The 16,273-nt window shown below is 52.5% G+C and overlaps 2 protein-coding genes across 2 annotated transcripts in view; one reads left to right on the top strand and one right to left on the bottom strand.

Annotated features, from left to right (window-relative positions):
- The window catches only part of LOC133357202 (collagen alpha-6(IV) chain-like), a 143,440-nt gene extending 133,847 nt beyond the window's left edge, over nucleotides 1-9,593 (bottom strand). The window contains 2 exon segments of the mRNA XM_061575031.1: nucleotides 7,703-7,760; nucleotides 9,349-9,593. Of these exon segments, the coding sequence (XP_061431015.1) occupies nucleotides 7,703-7,760; nucleotides 9,349-9,362 (72 nt within the window). The 5' untranslated portion in view covers nucleotides 9,363-9,593.
- Nucleotides 9,594-15,282: 5,689 nt separating this feature from the next.
- The window catches only part of LOC133357339 (collagen alpha-5(IV) chain-like), an 89,227-nt gene continuing 88,236 nt past the window's right edge, over nucleotides 15,283-16,273 (top strand). Inside the window, 1 exon segment of the mRNA XM_061575238.1 lies at nucleotides 15,283-15,511. Within this exon segment, the coding sequence (XP_061431222.1) occupies nucleotides 15,434-15,511 (78 nt within the window). The 5' untranslated portion in view covers nucleotides 15,283-15,433.

The raw sequence follows: 16,273 nt of genomic DNA, 5'->3' as shown, positions 1-16,273 counted from the left end.
GGCGACGAAAACCGCACGCCATTGAAGTCCGTGCCAAGAGCGACAGTTGGTCGACAACCATCCTATGGGGCATTATAATCGAGTAACAGGGTGACACGGCACGGGAAACGCCCTGGTATCCGTGACTCCTGTTTATCCGTGACTCCTCCTGTTTATCCGTGACTCCTCTTTATCCGTGATATTTCAGCATGGGGGGGAAAAACTACTTTGACCAAATCCACTCGGGCGAAGTGGAAGCTGCCATTGTGGTTGTGGTGACGCACAATCGCTTACGGAACCTGAAATGGGTGACCAGTCATCGAATTGCGAGTGGGGTGTGGGGGGTGTGGGGGGTGGTTGGGGGATGTTTGGGTCGGGGGTGTGGGGGGTGTGGGGGGTTGTGGGGGGGGTGATGAGGGGTAGCGGGAGGTGGGGGGGGTGTGGGTGTGGGGGGTGTGGGGAGGTGTGGGGGGTAGCAGGGGGTGGGGGGGTGTGGGGGGGTGTGGGGTGTGGTGGTGTGGGGCGTGGGGGATCATTGGACCCTTCAGTAGGGAGCCCAGGGCTGCTAACTCACTGTGTGAGTCTATGGGTCTCTATGTGAGTCTACGTGTCTCTGTGTGAGTATACGGGTATCTACGTGAGTCTCTGTGTGATTCTTGTGATCATCAGTCGATGGAGGAAGTGAATTCCAGGCGACTGGAGCCGCGACAGAGGAAGCGACGTTCGCCTCGTCTGGAGAGAGAAACGGGGAGTTGACACGAAAGAAGAGGAGGAGGAGAAGGAGGTGGAACGTTCGATGAGACGGCAAAACCTAAACCGGCCGATTGATGCAACGTGCGTGTTGCTCGTCGCCACGCCGACGCCGACTCGAGGACGAACCGTCAAAACGTTACCCCGGGCGGCAACTGTAGCAGCGGCACGCGAACAAAAAGAAAGGCGCAGATTCCTCACGATAAAGTATTTGGCACTGCGGCGGAATCGAACGCTTGGTATTGGCGCTGGCACCGTATCTGAAGAGGCGGCCGTGTTATACATTCCGCCAAAGCCCCGACAACGCGCTGCCAAACGCCGCTGACTCCACCTGCGTCGAGGGTCTTCAACTCTCAAGGAACCCAATGCCACCTGTATCCACTGGCTGAGAGCCGGCTCGGGGCCAAGCAGGGCCATGGGGCGGGGCTAATGACGCTCCACATTGCGTGTGACGTCAGCCGGGGCGTTGACAACATGGCGTCACCCTGCCTCGACGCCTTCGCAGGTCAGTTCACCAGCGGGGATGAGGCCAATATGCATCTCGGCACATTCGTCGCACGCGACGTCAGCGGCATGGCACGGCTTGTGCTCCGCAGTGGAAACAAACAAACATAACAACAACCTGGCGCGCGCTGAGCCGCGCCGGGCTAAGCTGGCCTTTCAATAGCCTCGGCGCGGTTCGGTTCTGCGGTGGGAAAGGAGGTGCAAATGGCCTGGCGCAACGTGCTCGGCTGGCGTTCGTGGCCGAGCTGCCGTGCGCTCGCCTCCTCGGTTGAGTTCCCGAGCCACGACCCAGCGTTCAACGCGGGCGCATTCCGCGGATGAGCACCAGCACGTGCGCGCACTTGCAAGCGCTCAGCTCTTCTAGGAGGCGCGGGGCGAGCAAGATGTGGTGACAATCGCCAGGTGAGTTCTCATCATTGAGAGGGAACGTTTTCCGGGTCGTTTTGGGGGTTTTTTGTCGTTCGTTTGTTTGATAACAATCCCCACCCCGTTCTACCCCGCATTCTGTGACCGTCATTCAGGGCAGGCACGAAGACCGCAGGCCGTGTTCCTTCAATGGAAATCGAATGTTTGCGTTGCGTCGAGCGAGCGAACGTGGTTTATAGTTCACGAGAAGTGTCCAGGAATGATATTCTAACGTGATGGTTGATGCTAAGGGAGGGACCAAACGGCGCTATAAACGGGACGGAGGGAGAGATAGTGAATATGTAATGAATAACACAAAAAATACGCACAATTATTGAACGGAATCATAGCCCCCCCGATGATGACAAATGAGCGAGTTGTTGGTGGGGCGAGGGAGTGGAATGTGGTGCGTGCCGAATTGGCAGCACTGCATCGTGATTTCTGTTAATCGATTGTGAGAATTGGTTATGTTTGTCGTCGAAATATCTATCAATGTAGCATCAAGGAGGAGAATGAGATTAACTGTAGTGTAAAAAATGAGACGTTTAGAATCCCCGTAAACATGCGACGTTGGGCCGACGTTTCAACCGCACGCCCAACGTGGCATGTCGCCCGAGGGGCTGCGTGTTTACGGAGAATGTGAACGACACGACGAAGACTCAGATCTCGAATCTAACCGCGTCCCCCGCCTTGTCACAACTCATTGAGCTGAACTGTTCCGCGCCAGGTCACGCTAAGCACAGCTCATCGTGCAAGAGACGCGATTCTGCAGGCGCGTTCCAAGCCCCACGCGTGCGACTCTTCGCACGAGACGACGACAACAAGTCTGCCCGCAGCGGGGCGACGTTTCAACCCCAGCGCCGAGATCAGAAGTCACCGCCAGCCTGAAATCCGCCCGCCGTCGATCGTAACGGGGCTCAAGTCGGCACGGCACCCGCGGAGCGAAGGGAGAGGGGGGGGGGGTCAGGATCGACAGGCACACGCGCAGCCCCAATGTAACATCCCATCCCGAGCATCGGGTTTGAAAACAAAAAGTTTACGATGCGTAAGAAATAGCACGGAAGTGGAAATAGTCGGGGGAACAGAAGTATATTGTTTTTACCCCGTAACCCTCGTACACAAATCTGCCGTCGCGACAATCGGGGAGCGATCGCGCTGCGCTGAATCCTCCACTGCCCCACGTCCCGCTCCGAAGATTCCGCTGCTGCGTCCCCACTCCAACACCCCCCCCTCCCCACACCGGCACGATACCCCCCCCCACCCCCCCCACCCCCACATCCCCACATCCCCCACACTCCCCCCACACCCCCCACACTCCCCCACACTCCCCCCCACACCGGCACGATACCCCTCCCACACCCCCACTCCCCCCACACCCCTCCACCACCACACCACCCACAGTCCCCCCACCCCCACACTCCCCCCCACACCCCTCCACCCCACGCAATATGTTCCGATATAGCTCGTGTAAGATTTGGCATATGGCGATTCAAGCCCCGCCTCGCCTCCAACTCCCCAGCGATTCGACACGACAATTCGTCATGATTGAGGGGTGACGGACTCGAGTTAAGAATGGTTTGCTTTGGGTCTTGTTTCATTGTTTCATTTGCACTCATTCAAACATATTTCGTTCCGTCTCATTGATTACGTTCACCGACATGTAACATTGACATATCGGTGTGTTTTGTTGTTGTTATTGTTGTTTAAACACATTCCGCGTAAGTTGAATCCCCGATCCCGTTGCATCTGAAATGCCAAGCTGCACTCAGACTGGATCGCTGATTGGATGTGCGATCACCGGGGCTTGCCAGGTGTTGTAGGCGTGTGGCCCGGATGTGGCAGAAGTGCTGCGAGGGTTCGACTCCACGATGCACACAGACTCACGATCTTTACTTGATCCTGGAGAAATCCAATGAGCTATGAAGCGCTTTTTCACAGATGTCAAACAAGTGGTCCAACCCACTCCGCTCTGCTTACCTTCCCTTTTAATTCTGTTAAGCTCCCGTTTTACAGAATTGGCCAAACATCTCAACCAGCGCACAGACCCCTCTTGGAAAAAAGTAACCTTACAGGATTTCCTGCAAAAATAAAAGTATTTTATTCTCTTACATTATTACACAAGTGGTATTAGCAAACCGTCAGTTATATATATATAAATGTTCACACACGATTTGACACGTGTGTACAGTGTGTATGTTGAACTTCTTTCATATCGTACGTAGCCAACCGTGCTAATCGGAAAGGACAACAAACTTAACACAAAAATCAGTTTTACAGAAATTCGTTTTCAATCTGGATGATTTAAAAGCGCAACGCTCCAGTGACTTCCTAATATCGGAAGGAAGAGCGTTCCAGACGGCCGCAGTAGCGCATCTGAAAGCGCCAGGCGATGCGGTGACCGCCGTTTTTGTTCGATGGGCAGACAAAGCCGCTGCTGCTGCTGCTGTGAGGATGAGCGCAGTTCTCGTGATCGCCGTTTATGCCACTTGACGAGATCAGCGAGCTACTCTATTGCGGTTCATTTGTGGCGAACACTTTGTGTGTAACGAGTGATCAGACTGTGATCACAAGAACGTATTTTCATCAACGCGTCGTCACGTGGCCAATATTCAGACGCGTCGCGAATCGCCATTCTACGCGGAACATCGCAGCGACCGAACGAACCGCGGCGACACTGAGCAGCGACGTGGGCAATCAGAGAGGGGGGGGGGCTATCCCTGACCCCCCCCCCTTCTTGGTCCAATACGCGGCCAACGGCGCCTCCAGTGAGTGGCACGGATTTCACGGTGGCACGGAATTCACGGTGGCACCACGTGGGCAGGCGGTGGCCTATCGCGGTTTCCACGGCGTAGACAACGTGTCGTTATAACAACGTGTTGTTATAATAACAACGTGTTGTTAGTCACCCGTTTTGGCGAGACGGCGACGACTGCGGTGGAAGCTGGATATAAGCACACCCCGTGGGAGCAGCGTGAGCTGTGCTTATATCCATCACCAGTAGCCCCAGTAGCGTGCTTGGACCTGACATTGCCCTTTGCCTTTCACCACCAGCGTAATGTAAGCTCGTGTTGCTTATATCAGAACGGTCCTTCTATTGAGTGCTTATATCCAGCTTTTGCTGTAAGTCGGTAAAAATTCAAGTGCTCGTATCCATTGGCGGCCCGTTACCCGCAGTGGAAATTCCACATTTCCATGGTTCGCGTTTTTTTAAAATTATCAAACCCCACGTAGATGATGGAATGGACTGATCTCATCTGCCATTTAAAACTCAGCTCTCACAGTGCGAGTCTGACACTCTCACCAGGGCGGAGACCCTTGCAAATTCAGCTTTGTAATTGGTATGAGAGCAGGAAGAGGCTACTTATTGACAGAAGCGGAATATATCGTCCGTTTGTCCATCTTTCCGTCTATCCATCTGACTGACTGTCGATCCGCTGTACATCTTAAGACAATGCTCTTAGAAAAGATTTACAACGAACAGAGCAAGATTGGCAAAGAGGTACGTGAAATGTTTTTTCAATAAAAAAAATATAAAACGTTATCATGCTGCGTTCCAGCACACGCACAAAGACAAAGTCAAAGATCTCCCGTGTTAGCTTTAACAGACTGTCGTGGAAAGTGCTGTTAGCGAGTAGTAACTGTGAAGGCCGGCACGGCACACGAGGTAGTGGCCTGCCAGCACCACGCCCTGGCCGCCTTTGTCTCCCTAGTGGCGATGTTTACACAATGCACCAGCTATTAATTTGAGGTTGAGTCGACCTAGAGGAGGCCCAGGACCGGTTGGAATAATCGTTGCTGATATTGGTGGGCGTGAGTGGGAGCGGGAATCGAACTCGGGTAGCCGGGTTCGCGGCGCGGCGCGCTAACAGCTAGCCACACACACACGCACACACCCACACACGCACACACGCATACACACACGCATACACACACGCACACACACGCACACACACACACACGCACACACCCACACACGCACACACGCATACACACACGCATACACACACGCACACACACACACACGCACACGCCCACACACGCACACACGCATACACACACGCATACACACACGCACACACACACACGCACACACGCACACACACACACGCGCACACACACGCGCGCACGCACACACCCACACGCTGAAAGAATCACAGTCGGCGCTATTAAATATTTGTGAACGCATTGGGCGGTGGTGCTCGTGCGAAGAGGACCCGCGTCAGTTTCCATAACATGCGAGGCAAGCAAGCAAGAACCCCCCCCCACCAACAACAACAAACCCTTCCGTAAATGATTCCTCCCTTCATCATCCACATCCTGACAGACGAAAGGGCATTCAGCAGAAGGCGTCGTAAACGCGCACGTGGAGAGAGAGAGAGAGAGATGGGGTGGGGGGGTGATGGAGAGATACCGAAGCTAGGACTCCAGAGGCTTTCAAGATCGGGCGGTGAGGGTGTGGCAACTGCCCCCGTCGTCGGCTCCTTCTTCACCAACTCCCAGTTACGTCGGAGAGCGATAAAAAAAATTCGGAGATGAAAAATAAATAACTAACGCGCGGCACAAAAAACGCGGCTCCGTAAATACGTCGTGGATCGCGTCTCGGTGTCCACCTCGCACCTGCAGGCTGCCTTTGTATCGTCATATTTTATACCGAGGCAACGAATCGCCCTTTGTGGAGCAACCTGTTACACAGCGTGCGTTGCCCTGTTGCGGAACAGTGCGCAAGTAATATCTGTTTCAAGGACATACATTATCAGAGTATTGTTTTTTGTTTGCATTTGACTGCAAGTATTGTGGGTAATGTAAACATGATTCCTTGCAAAAGGTGTCAGTTTTGTTGCCAGAAAAAAGGGGAAACCCATATTAGTATATTTTGGTACTGGCAAAGGAGGTCCCATGATGTAGCTGCTCACCCCGAGCTCTCATTACTCTGTAGTATGCGTTGTCTTGAACTGTGCGTCTTTTGGCGTCATCTGGTCGAACACCATATGAGACTAGGCTCTATAGAAAGCTGTCTCTGGTGTGGACCAATCAATTTCAAGGACAATGCATAAATTATCAGAGTATTGTTTTTTGTTTGCATTTGACTGCAAGCATTGTGGTTAATGTAAACATGATTCCTTGCAAAAGGCGTCAGTTTTGTTGCCAGAAAAAAGGGCAAAACCCCTATTAGTATAGTGCGCAAGCAACCCGTCACCTCTGATGAGCACGGTTGGCTACGTACGGTGCGAAAGAAGTTCAACACACGTACAGATGTGTCACCTGCTTCCCCTTCAAGGGTCGGTATTCGGTAACCACGACGCAGAGTGCACTGGAGTGTGAGTCACGATATGTGACACAATTCAGAAGCTGACGTTCAAATTGAAACGGTACTGCACCTCGAAACACTGAACAGATCGCATGGAAACACCATCATCACCATGGATATACAGTCATCACCATGGATATACCGTCATCAACATGGATACCATCATCACCATGGATACACCGTCATCACCATGGATACACCGTCATCACCATGGATACCATCATCATCTTGGATACACCGTCATCACCATGGATACACCGTCATCACCATGGATACCATATCATCACCATGGATACACCACCATCATGATGGATACACCACCATCATGATGGATACATCATCATCACCATCGCTGCGTAGGTAAAGGTGTGACGCAAACGTATACAGGGGGACTGAGCCCAAACTAGTAACTTACCTACACAGGAACAGTGAAAGACATCACGAGAATAACTTTATACAGCTCCTTTTATCTTCAAAGAGTACCACATGGGGGATGGGGGATGGGTAAAGAGGTCGTTCAATGAAGAAAGCAAATGCTTTCCGAATTATGAACTGCTATTAGGCTGTGCTTAAAGGTCCCAATCGAACCGGGTTCATTGACAGCCTTTGACAGAGAGTTCCACAGTCCATAGCACGTGATGGGTGAGGCACATCCCATGGTTCCTTGGGATTTGACTCGCACCTTGAGCCTGATCTTGAACTTAACCCTGACCTCAAATGTATGGATCGTGTACGGTTGGTAATGACAGTACTCACAGCCTCCACAGAATGCATCACCATGGCCAGCACCATCGCCAACGCCACCAGCAGTCGCCTGCGCGGGGAGCGAACACGCAGCACGCACCTCGTATGAATGCAAGATAGAGAGCACGTGCCACTTATCGATGCAGAGCGGGACATGCTACCATACCACATGTACAACACAGGAGACACACAGACACGCACACAGCACGTGTCGAGTATCGACGAAGGTTGCATTCAGTACGTGCCAGGCATCGATACCAAACGCAGCGCGTACCCACGCGTCAATGCAGGTACAACGGAGATACGCCGATAAAAACGCACTTGCGCATACCACATATCGATACAGAACACGGAGCATATACCAAAGCGGGATACGCAGAAGACATTTCACATGTCAGTGTAGGACACAACACATACCACAAACCAATACAGAGCATCGCGAATACCACATCTCGGTACAGGACACAGCATGTGCCACACACGAATGAATACAGGTCAAACAGGATAGGCAGGAAGTTGTAATCGACAGCAAAACAGGATCTGGGATCAACGTTGCACATTCATTGCGCACAGGCCAACGACCATCTACGCGGGGTACAGCAGATGCATCAGTAGAGGACATTCTGCCCATGACGTAGATATGGCACACGGTAAATGACATGTATGTCGCGTGAATACACTGACGTACTCACGGAGGATACACAACACAGGTAGACAGAGGAGACACTTCGAGCACGTGTCAACTCGCATCCACAGCAGACACGCAGAATGCGTATACATATGCACATAGTACATACAGTACTTATATAAATTCTGTAATGTTGATATACATGATGGATAAAACAATATATAACTTGTACTGATATATTGCACTCATACAGGGCATCCAGTACATGGATCAATGCAGGACACGGTACAGTATATATAGACTGTATCCCAATAGAGAACACACACAGGACATACGCATGACCGTATTGATATGGAGCACATCGCATGGCATAATGCATAGTCACATGACAGTGAATGTATTAAATACACAAACTGAGGCCGTAGTCACGGCTGCCCCCCCCCGCACACAGACCTCATCTTCTGGCCCACAATCTTCTAAGGCGTGCACGTGGGGAGGAGGATGAGTGGCGGTGATGACTGCAATTGATTTGGGGACGGTAGGAATGAGCGATGTGGTGGTGATGATGATGTCTGTGCATCGATACAGCAGCAGAGGTTTGAATTGTTGATGAAGATTATGTCTTAAGTCGAGTGGGAGGAGTTGGTGATTAAAATAATGAAGTTGATGATGATGATTGATAGCCGGGCCCACTTCTGACGTAGAAGTTGATGATGATTAACAGTAAGTTTTGATGATGGTGGTGATGTTACAAATCTTGCAGGAAGATTTTGCTGCTGCTTATGATGACGATGCTCATGACGAGCGCGGCTGATTATATATTATCGAGTACAATATGAAGAGATGATGATGATAATTAGCATAAGAAAGTTTGCTGCTGCTGATTATAAATAAAGTATTATAAGAGGGGCTGGTGATGAATATCTGTTAAGAAAGTTTGATGATGCTTATCGGTTCAGGAGATTCGCTGCTGCTGATGACGATGACGACAACGACGATGATACTGTCGGTGCTGACGAATTCTGCTCACCTTGCATCTCCCATACCGACTCCGCTGATGGACCTGATCCAAAGTGGCACAAAGTCGGAACTTCCGAAAAATGACAAAATAAATAAAATAAAGCAAGGGCCCCTTGGGCTCGCTCGGCTCGCGGGGATTAAACCCCGAGGCTCGAAGAAGCTCACGCACGGCGCTCACGATCACCACCACCACCAACTCCACTCACTCCCCGCGCCGCCAGGGAGGGGATGAGGAGGATGAGGAGGAGGGAGGGAGGCTGGATGCGGAGGAGAGAGGGGAGAGTGAGGTGGTGCCAGCGTGCACACGCGCGGGCTCGGAGCGGGGATGGGGTTGGTTGAGGGCGGTTCATCCGAGGCGCCGCCTCTCCCCTCAGCAGAAGCGCTCCCTCGCTCCCTCGATCGCTCCCTCGCTCGCTCCCGGCAGACCGAACACTGAGTTCGACCCCGGGCAAGCGCTCGCTGTGCCGCGCACTCATAGCACGCGAAATATAACAACAATAACAACGACACATTGACTGGTAGATACTAAGTGGCGGTGACGTCACCGCGGAGCTTGTGCCACGTGAAGTGTCGAAGGGCCGCTGTTTTGACAGGAGGAGGTCACGGGACAGACCCAGGTGCCATGCGTTGACGGAGGTGACCGGCAGATGCACCACCTGTGCTCCCCGTTGTGTCGACGAGTGGAAGCGCCCGACCATCCGCTCGTTGTTGTGAGCGTCGCTCATCCGCCCTCGGTTGTTGTTGGAGGGCGACTGTCTCCAACTGCCCAGCAGCAGCAGCAACGTGTCCTTCACGAGCCTCCTCCTCCACAGAGGCCGATCTTGACACCGCTGGTATCGGTTTAGCAATCAGTGCGTTACCTCTTCTTAAAAATGGGGGACCACCTAGGTCATCGTTCCAGTCCCGTGAAACCCGTTCTGTGGACCACCAGATAGTCGTAATGATGTCATATAGGGCAATCATTGATTTGAAGCTTTCGTGACTGCAGGAATCAATCTCTTTGGTTCTTTCGGTAAAGTCACGTAGGTAAAAATAAATAAAATAAAAAATAATAAATCACTGACGTTTCGATCGCAACACAAGCGGTCGTCCTCAGGCGGAAAAAATAATCCAGCAGTGGAATTACTGAACCAGGAAGAAACTCAGCGAGAGAGCCGTCACAACAAGACGTTATATACGTGGCTATGGGCAAGCAGGCGGGATCTGAACTGGAAAGGAATCCCATCCCCGCACGCAAGCACGTCAGCTGTGTCAATGGGGGAGATTAGGCAGCCTGCAGCACACAATCGCCAACCTACCTCAGGCAGTTGGCGTGGGAGGTCAACTCTTTCCAACACTTTCAAAGAGCTTCAGGCCCTGCATCGCTGTCTGCACTTCCACAAAACAGATGGCGCATTAAGCCGGGCCACTCGCAGAGAGCGGCGATTTCCTCCGATATTTGAAGGCACAGGCAGCCCCAGCGGGCGTGAGCCGCCCCCTTTACCTTGACCCGCGGTGCTGTTGGAGCTGAGGGGGGTCAAAGGTCGGGCGGTTATTGGTGTGGTGCTAAAAAAAATACTTTTTAGATTTAATTAATGTGAGGCGGTATGTCGGGACACACACACACACAGGTGCATGTTCGAGACCTTAATTCGAATCATTACTGTTACGTGGGACATACACGTACGCACCTACGATTTGCACGGTTGGCTACGTACGGTGCGAAAGAAGTGCAAACGCACGTACGTACGGCCGTACACGCATCCAAGTGATTCCGATGCCGAAGAACTCTGTGCGTCACGTGGGACGGGTTCGGCGGACTCCCACGGGCGCGAAGAAGGTTCACGTCCTCTTTGGTTCTTTCGGTAAAGTCACGTAGAAAATAGAATAAAGTAATAATAGAATACGACGTTTCGATTGCAACACAAGAAACCGTCATCAGTTCTATATTTGAAGCTTTCGTGACTGCAAGGATTCATACTCTTAGTTTTATCGGTAAAGTCACGTAGGTAAAAACGGCCCCACCTGATGACGGAGACTTGTGTTGCCTCCGAAACGTCGTGATTTTTATTATTTTATTTTTATTAATTAAAAATGAATTTTTTACCTACGTGACATTACCGAAAAAACTAAGAGTATGTAACCGTCATCGGGTAAGAATGAATGAGAAAACCAAACACAGTAAACTTAGAAATATAATGCAATACATCACAGAGAGAGTCGTCTAACTCAAACAGGGCTCGCGAACTTCGCGACCGCATTTGCATTGGAACAGAGCAGATTGGTCATCGATGGTTGTCCGTGGTGCAGAACGCCACCGAAGGTTTTGCTGAAATTGTTGCGATGAAGTTTTTTGTGTTCGTTTAGTTTCGTGTACGTGGCACGCCACGAGACGGGGAGTCGAGTCTGGAGCAAGAGGTTATTCTTCTGTGGGTGCGAGATGCCCTTTCTGAGAACCGAAGTTGCTGCAGGCTGCGGTGAAGGTGTAAGCACCACGCTGGTCGTGAATGTCACGCGTGAAAACTGATCATGGGAACGGAGCAGAGAAAAAAGATGGGGGAAATTTTAACGGGATGGAACAGGCATGGAAGCACAATAGTCAAGGGAGGTGAAGGATGAAGACAGCTTTAAGTTGAGGGTGGCTTTTTTCCCTCCCTCAAAAAAGATTACCGGGAAAGGGAAGGGAAGCCGGCACGGAAATCCCCAAGACAGAGAAAGCAGGCCTCGACAGGAAGTCAGGGAGCATCGCCGGTGGTAGATATATTCATGGTGGTGGTGAATATATTGATAATGATGGTGGTGAGCATCTTATATATGAGTATATTAGTGGTGATGGTGAGTATATTCGTTTTGGTGGTATGTTAATGATGGTGGTGAGGTGTTGGTGGATGTGTTTTTATTCCAGTGGGAGTAAACCGGAGCACCCGGAGAAACCCCGCGCGTGCGAGGGGGAAACGCTCTATCCCCGTACAGATGGAACCAGGTGGATATTAGTTCACTTGCTGTGCTGCAATTATATATATATAGTCCTATAGCCTGCATAGACCATCGGGGCAAGTGCTGTTCGAGTGTAGCACGAATATAAAGACTGGCACAGGACAAGACGAAAGCGCGGTGTGGCTACTATCACGCCTGGCCGCCTTTGTCTCTCCAGCGCTGAAGTTTACATACCGCACTAGGTTCTCATTTCAGATCAGATTCGCTCAAGTGCGGCAGCGGGACTGCGGGATGGTGACGACGTGGGGAGTCCTTCATCCAGCAGTGGATAGATCAGGGCTGCTGCTGTTGGAAAATGTATTATTAAAGTGTAAATACTCTCTTAAAGCCTCACCTCTTCGCCACTGCCAATTTCTTCCTCTTCCCTCCCCCCGCCCCTGCATGTAACCCCCCACCCTTTCATAACGCTGTGGTGACGAGATGTTAACTACCTCGCCTGGTATACAGGAGGCCGTGGGTTCGATCCCGACCCTGACGCCTGCTGCTGTATATTTGGAGTTTGCGTCTCTCTCTCTCATACAGTCGTTTGATTATGTTCAGCGCCACGATCAAAGGTGTTGATGAAATTTAAAGTAAGGCCATGCTACTAAAAGGTGTTTATTGTTCACCTACATCTGACATTGCCAATCCACTGCTCAGATGCGGGCCTCTCAATCCCGTGCCAGTCACGGTGATTGTTTGACCATACTTCACCACGCTGGACAGGACGGGTTGGTAAACATATCGATGCAGATATCATTTGCCACTGATGTTAGCCGTGCCGAGGAATCGAACTCGGGTGGCTTTGGTTCGTAGCGCGGCGCTCGAACTCCCGTGTGCCACACTGCTCTAAAACCCCACAAATCCTACCACGTGATTTAAACGTCGAGACAATCGCGCTTTTATCATCATCAGACATGGTCGATCCACTGCTGGAGGAAGACGTCCTCCTCCCTCCCTCCTCGCCCCAAAACCTATCGTCACCCCCTCGCGATCCTGCGTTGTGACAATCACCCCAGCACCGTACACGTCGCAAGCGCTCAACTGCCGTGGCTGCCGCTCCGCGAGCGCGATGAATATTATTTTCTGTATTCGTACCCTGCTGTAATCAGAGCGATGATACCGCCTCTAGCGTCTGCTGTTGGTCACTTCGCCGTAATTGACACGGAAAATTCAGAAAGCGGCCACTGCCGTCAGATGGATTTAGCCTTGTTAGCCCTTGTCCGTGGCAGCGAGGTGACCAGGAGCTCAGCAGCAATGTTGTCAATCGTTTCTTCATTGCACAGCTTACGCCGAAACCCATCGACTCGGATGTGTTTTGCACGAGAGCACCGAGCAAAATATCATGGATCGTGCGCGTGCGATGATGCATGTCCGTGATCCATCACCTGACCGTCGGGGTTAGTGGATCACTGAAATGATCACATGCGTCTGTAGGGCAGGGGGCTGTTCGCAGACAGCAGTACAGCAAGTAGTTAGCAGTACAGCAAGTAGAGTGGTCATTTCTACAGGCTGGTATTATAGAACGAGTCAATCCCTATGCCTAGCGATGCTGATTGTTCACAAAGTGGCACACGTGTTATCGACGTCCGACCCGCATGTACACAGCGCGCAACATCACAGCCAGTGCCTTGTACACAGCACACGCAACACCACTGACGGATGCACACAACTACACGTTAATGCAATTAAACGAGTAACTCCTTTCGTCAATCTACTCCTGAAGGCCTCCCCACGCTGTGTCGGTCGTGGGGGTTCTTTGACCATGCTGGACAGTGCGGGCTGGATGAAGGGGTAGGGGGTGCGCCGGCCAGGATCGATTCAAATACCGCCGTCCGCTGTTGTTCGCCTTGGCCGTGAATCGATTGATTCCCGTTATCCGGATCAAAATCACAGTAACGCTAACCACTGCACCACCGCTCCCCAAGGTCACGTGAGGCATGCACCCTTTATTTAAACCAGGGAGCCCAAGGTCCCAATACCGTGCACATATAAATAAAATCGCACGTGTAATGACATCAGCCTGGGAAAGGAAGCGACCGATAATAGTGACCTTACCACTGTGACACCACTCATCATGATGGGCGAACATGTGACTTCTGAAACACAATAATAATTTCGTATTTCATTTGCGCAGGAAAGTCTCACCGAGCCTCAAGAGTTCTATATATACTGTATGTGTGTATTTTTTTTTTGCTTCAACGATGAGAGGTTGGATGTTTGGCAACACCATGAATCTTTGGTAGTTTCCACGCGCACAAAACTCACGCACACACACGTGGCGTGAAGTGTCAGATCTCTCAAATCCCTTTCGACTGGCTGTTAGAGAGGGTTCCTTGTAAGCGTGCAGGCTTGGCCAAAGCCCATCATAAGCAATTGTAAAAAATCGATGTATAGCCTTTTAACAGACTTATTGCAAGTGCTGTTTGCGAGTAGCACCTATGGAGGCCGGCACGGCAAACGAGGGCGTGGATGGACAACACCACGCCCGGCCGCCTTTGTATCCCCAGTGGCGATGTTTACTACGCACCGCACCAGGTACTCATTTGAGGCCGAGTCGACCTAGGGGAGGCCCAAGACCGGTTTCAGATAATCGTCACCGGTGTTGGCCGTGAGCGGGAATGAACCCGGGTCGCTACACCACACAGACAACAACACAACACACAGACAACAACACAACACGCGCGCACGCACCACGGCGCAACACCCATTCTGAACATGAGCGCCGAGCCTTGTCCACAGCCCCTGTGGATGCCAAGTCACCCCCCCCCCACCCACCCCCGCTGCGCTGCGCGACAATCCGTGGGCCGAGTGCGCGCACTGCGTTCCGAGGACACGTGGAGCCGCGCTCGCTGACCCTGCCTCCCTCCCTCCCATCCCTGGCGGACACCTCCTCCCCTCTCCCCTCCCTCCCTACCCCCGCTCCTCTCGGAGCCGCCCTTCCCTCCCCTCCACCCCCGCCACCCCTCCCCCCCAGTTCATCCCGGAGCCGTCCACCCTGGCCGCCTGTCTGCCTCCTCGCTTTGTGCATCGCTCCGTCCGCCCCCTGCGCGCGTTCATCGGCCGTCGTCCGTCCGAGAGGCGTCCATCCCTTCGAGCCCCTCCGCTCCCAGGCGCCCCGCGCTCGATTCCGCGCGGCCATGCGGCCATCGGGCGCGCTTCAGGCGCCGTTGGTGCTGCTCGTTCTTGTCGCCCTGTTACGCGACTGCCTTGGCAAGGTGAGGGATATCTCTCCCCCACCACCCACCCACCCGCCCGCCCCACCCTTCCTCACCCTCCAGGGTCCCAGGTCCCCTCTCTCCCAGGTTCCCCCTTTGCTTGCGAGACGTGCAACCCCGATGTGCGTGCGTCGTGTCTCTTGAATCGTCTCGTGGGTCACCCCGTGTGTCGCGTGTCAACCCGTCATTGTCGTGTCCTCTGCAACATCTCTCCCGTGCGTTCCGGGGACCAGGTCTCCTGTAGGGCTCTGCTCTCCCGTGTCAGATGTCGTTGCCCTGTCCCAGGTCCCCCCCCTCCCATTTCGCTTGCCTCTTCCGCATCGCGTCCTTGTTAACTCCTGTTGCTGCTCATCACCACCACCACCTCTGGACTCGATCTCCCACCGCAGTCTGCCAGAATATCGTCTCGTTCTAACTGTCCTTGGAGCAGGGCTCATTCAGACCTTGCACGGAACCCCGAGACCAGTTCCACTCGCCCTGGGACCCTGAGATGCACTTCTCTGGATTTCCCGAGCTCGTGTTAATTGCACGTGTTGGCGACAAACGCTGGTGATGAATGTGGCTGTTGTGGCTTTGCGCTGTGGAGGAGCGGTGGCGCAGCGGTTAGCGCTACGCTGCGTTACGAACCCAGCGACCCAGGTTCGATTCCCGCACACGGCCAACACCGGTGATGATTGTCTGAAACCGGTCCTGGGCCTCCCCTAGGTCGACTCAGCCTCAAATGAGTAGCCGGTGCGATGCGTAAACATCGTCACTGGGGAG

This window comes from Lethenteron reissneri, chromosome 57, assembly GCF_015708825.2.
Source record: "Lethenteron reissneri isolate LAM-NWPU_2019-01 chromosome 57, ASM1570882v1, whole genome shotgun sequence".
In the NCBI taxonomy this organism is placed as follows: Eukaryota; Metazoa; Chordata; class Hyperoartia; order Petromyzontiformes; family Petromyzontidae; genus Lethenteron; species Lethenteron reissneri.
The sequence above is the reverse complement of the archived record's forward strand: the minus strand, read 5'-3'. Positions and strand labels throughout refer to the sequence as shown.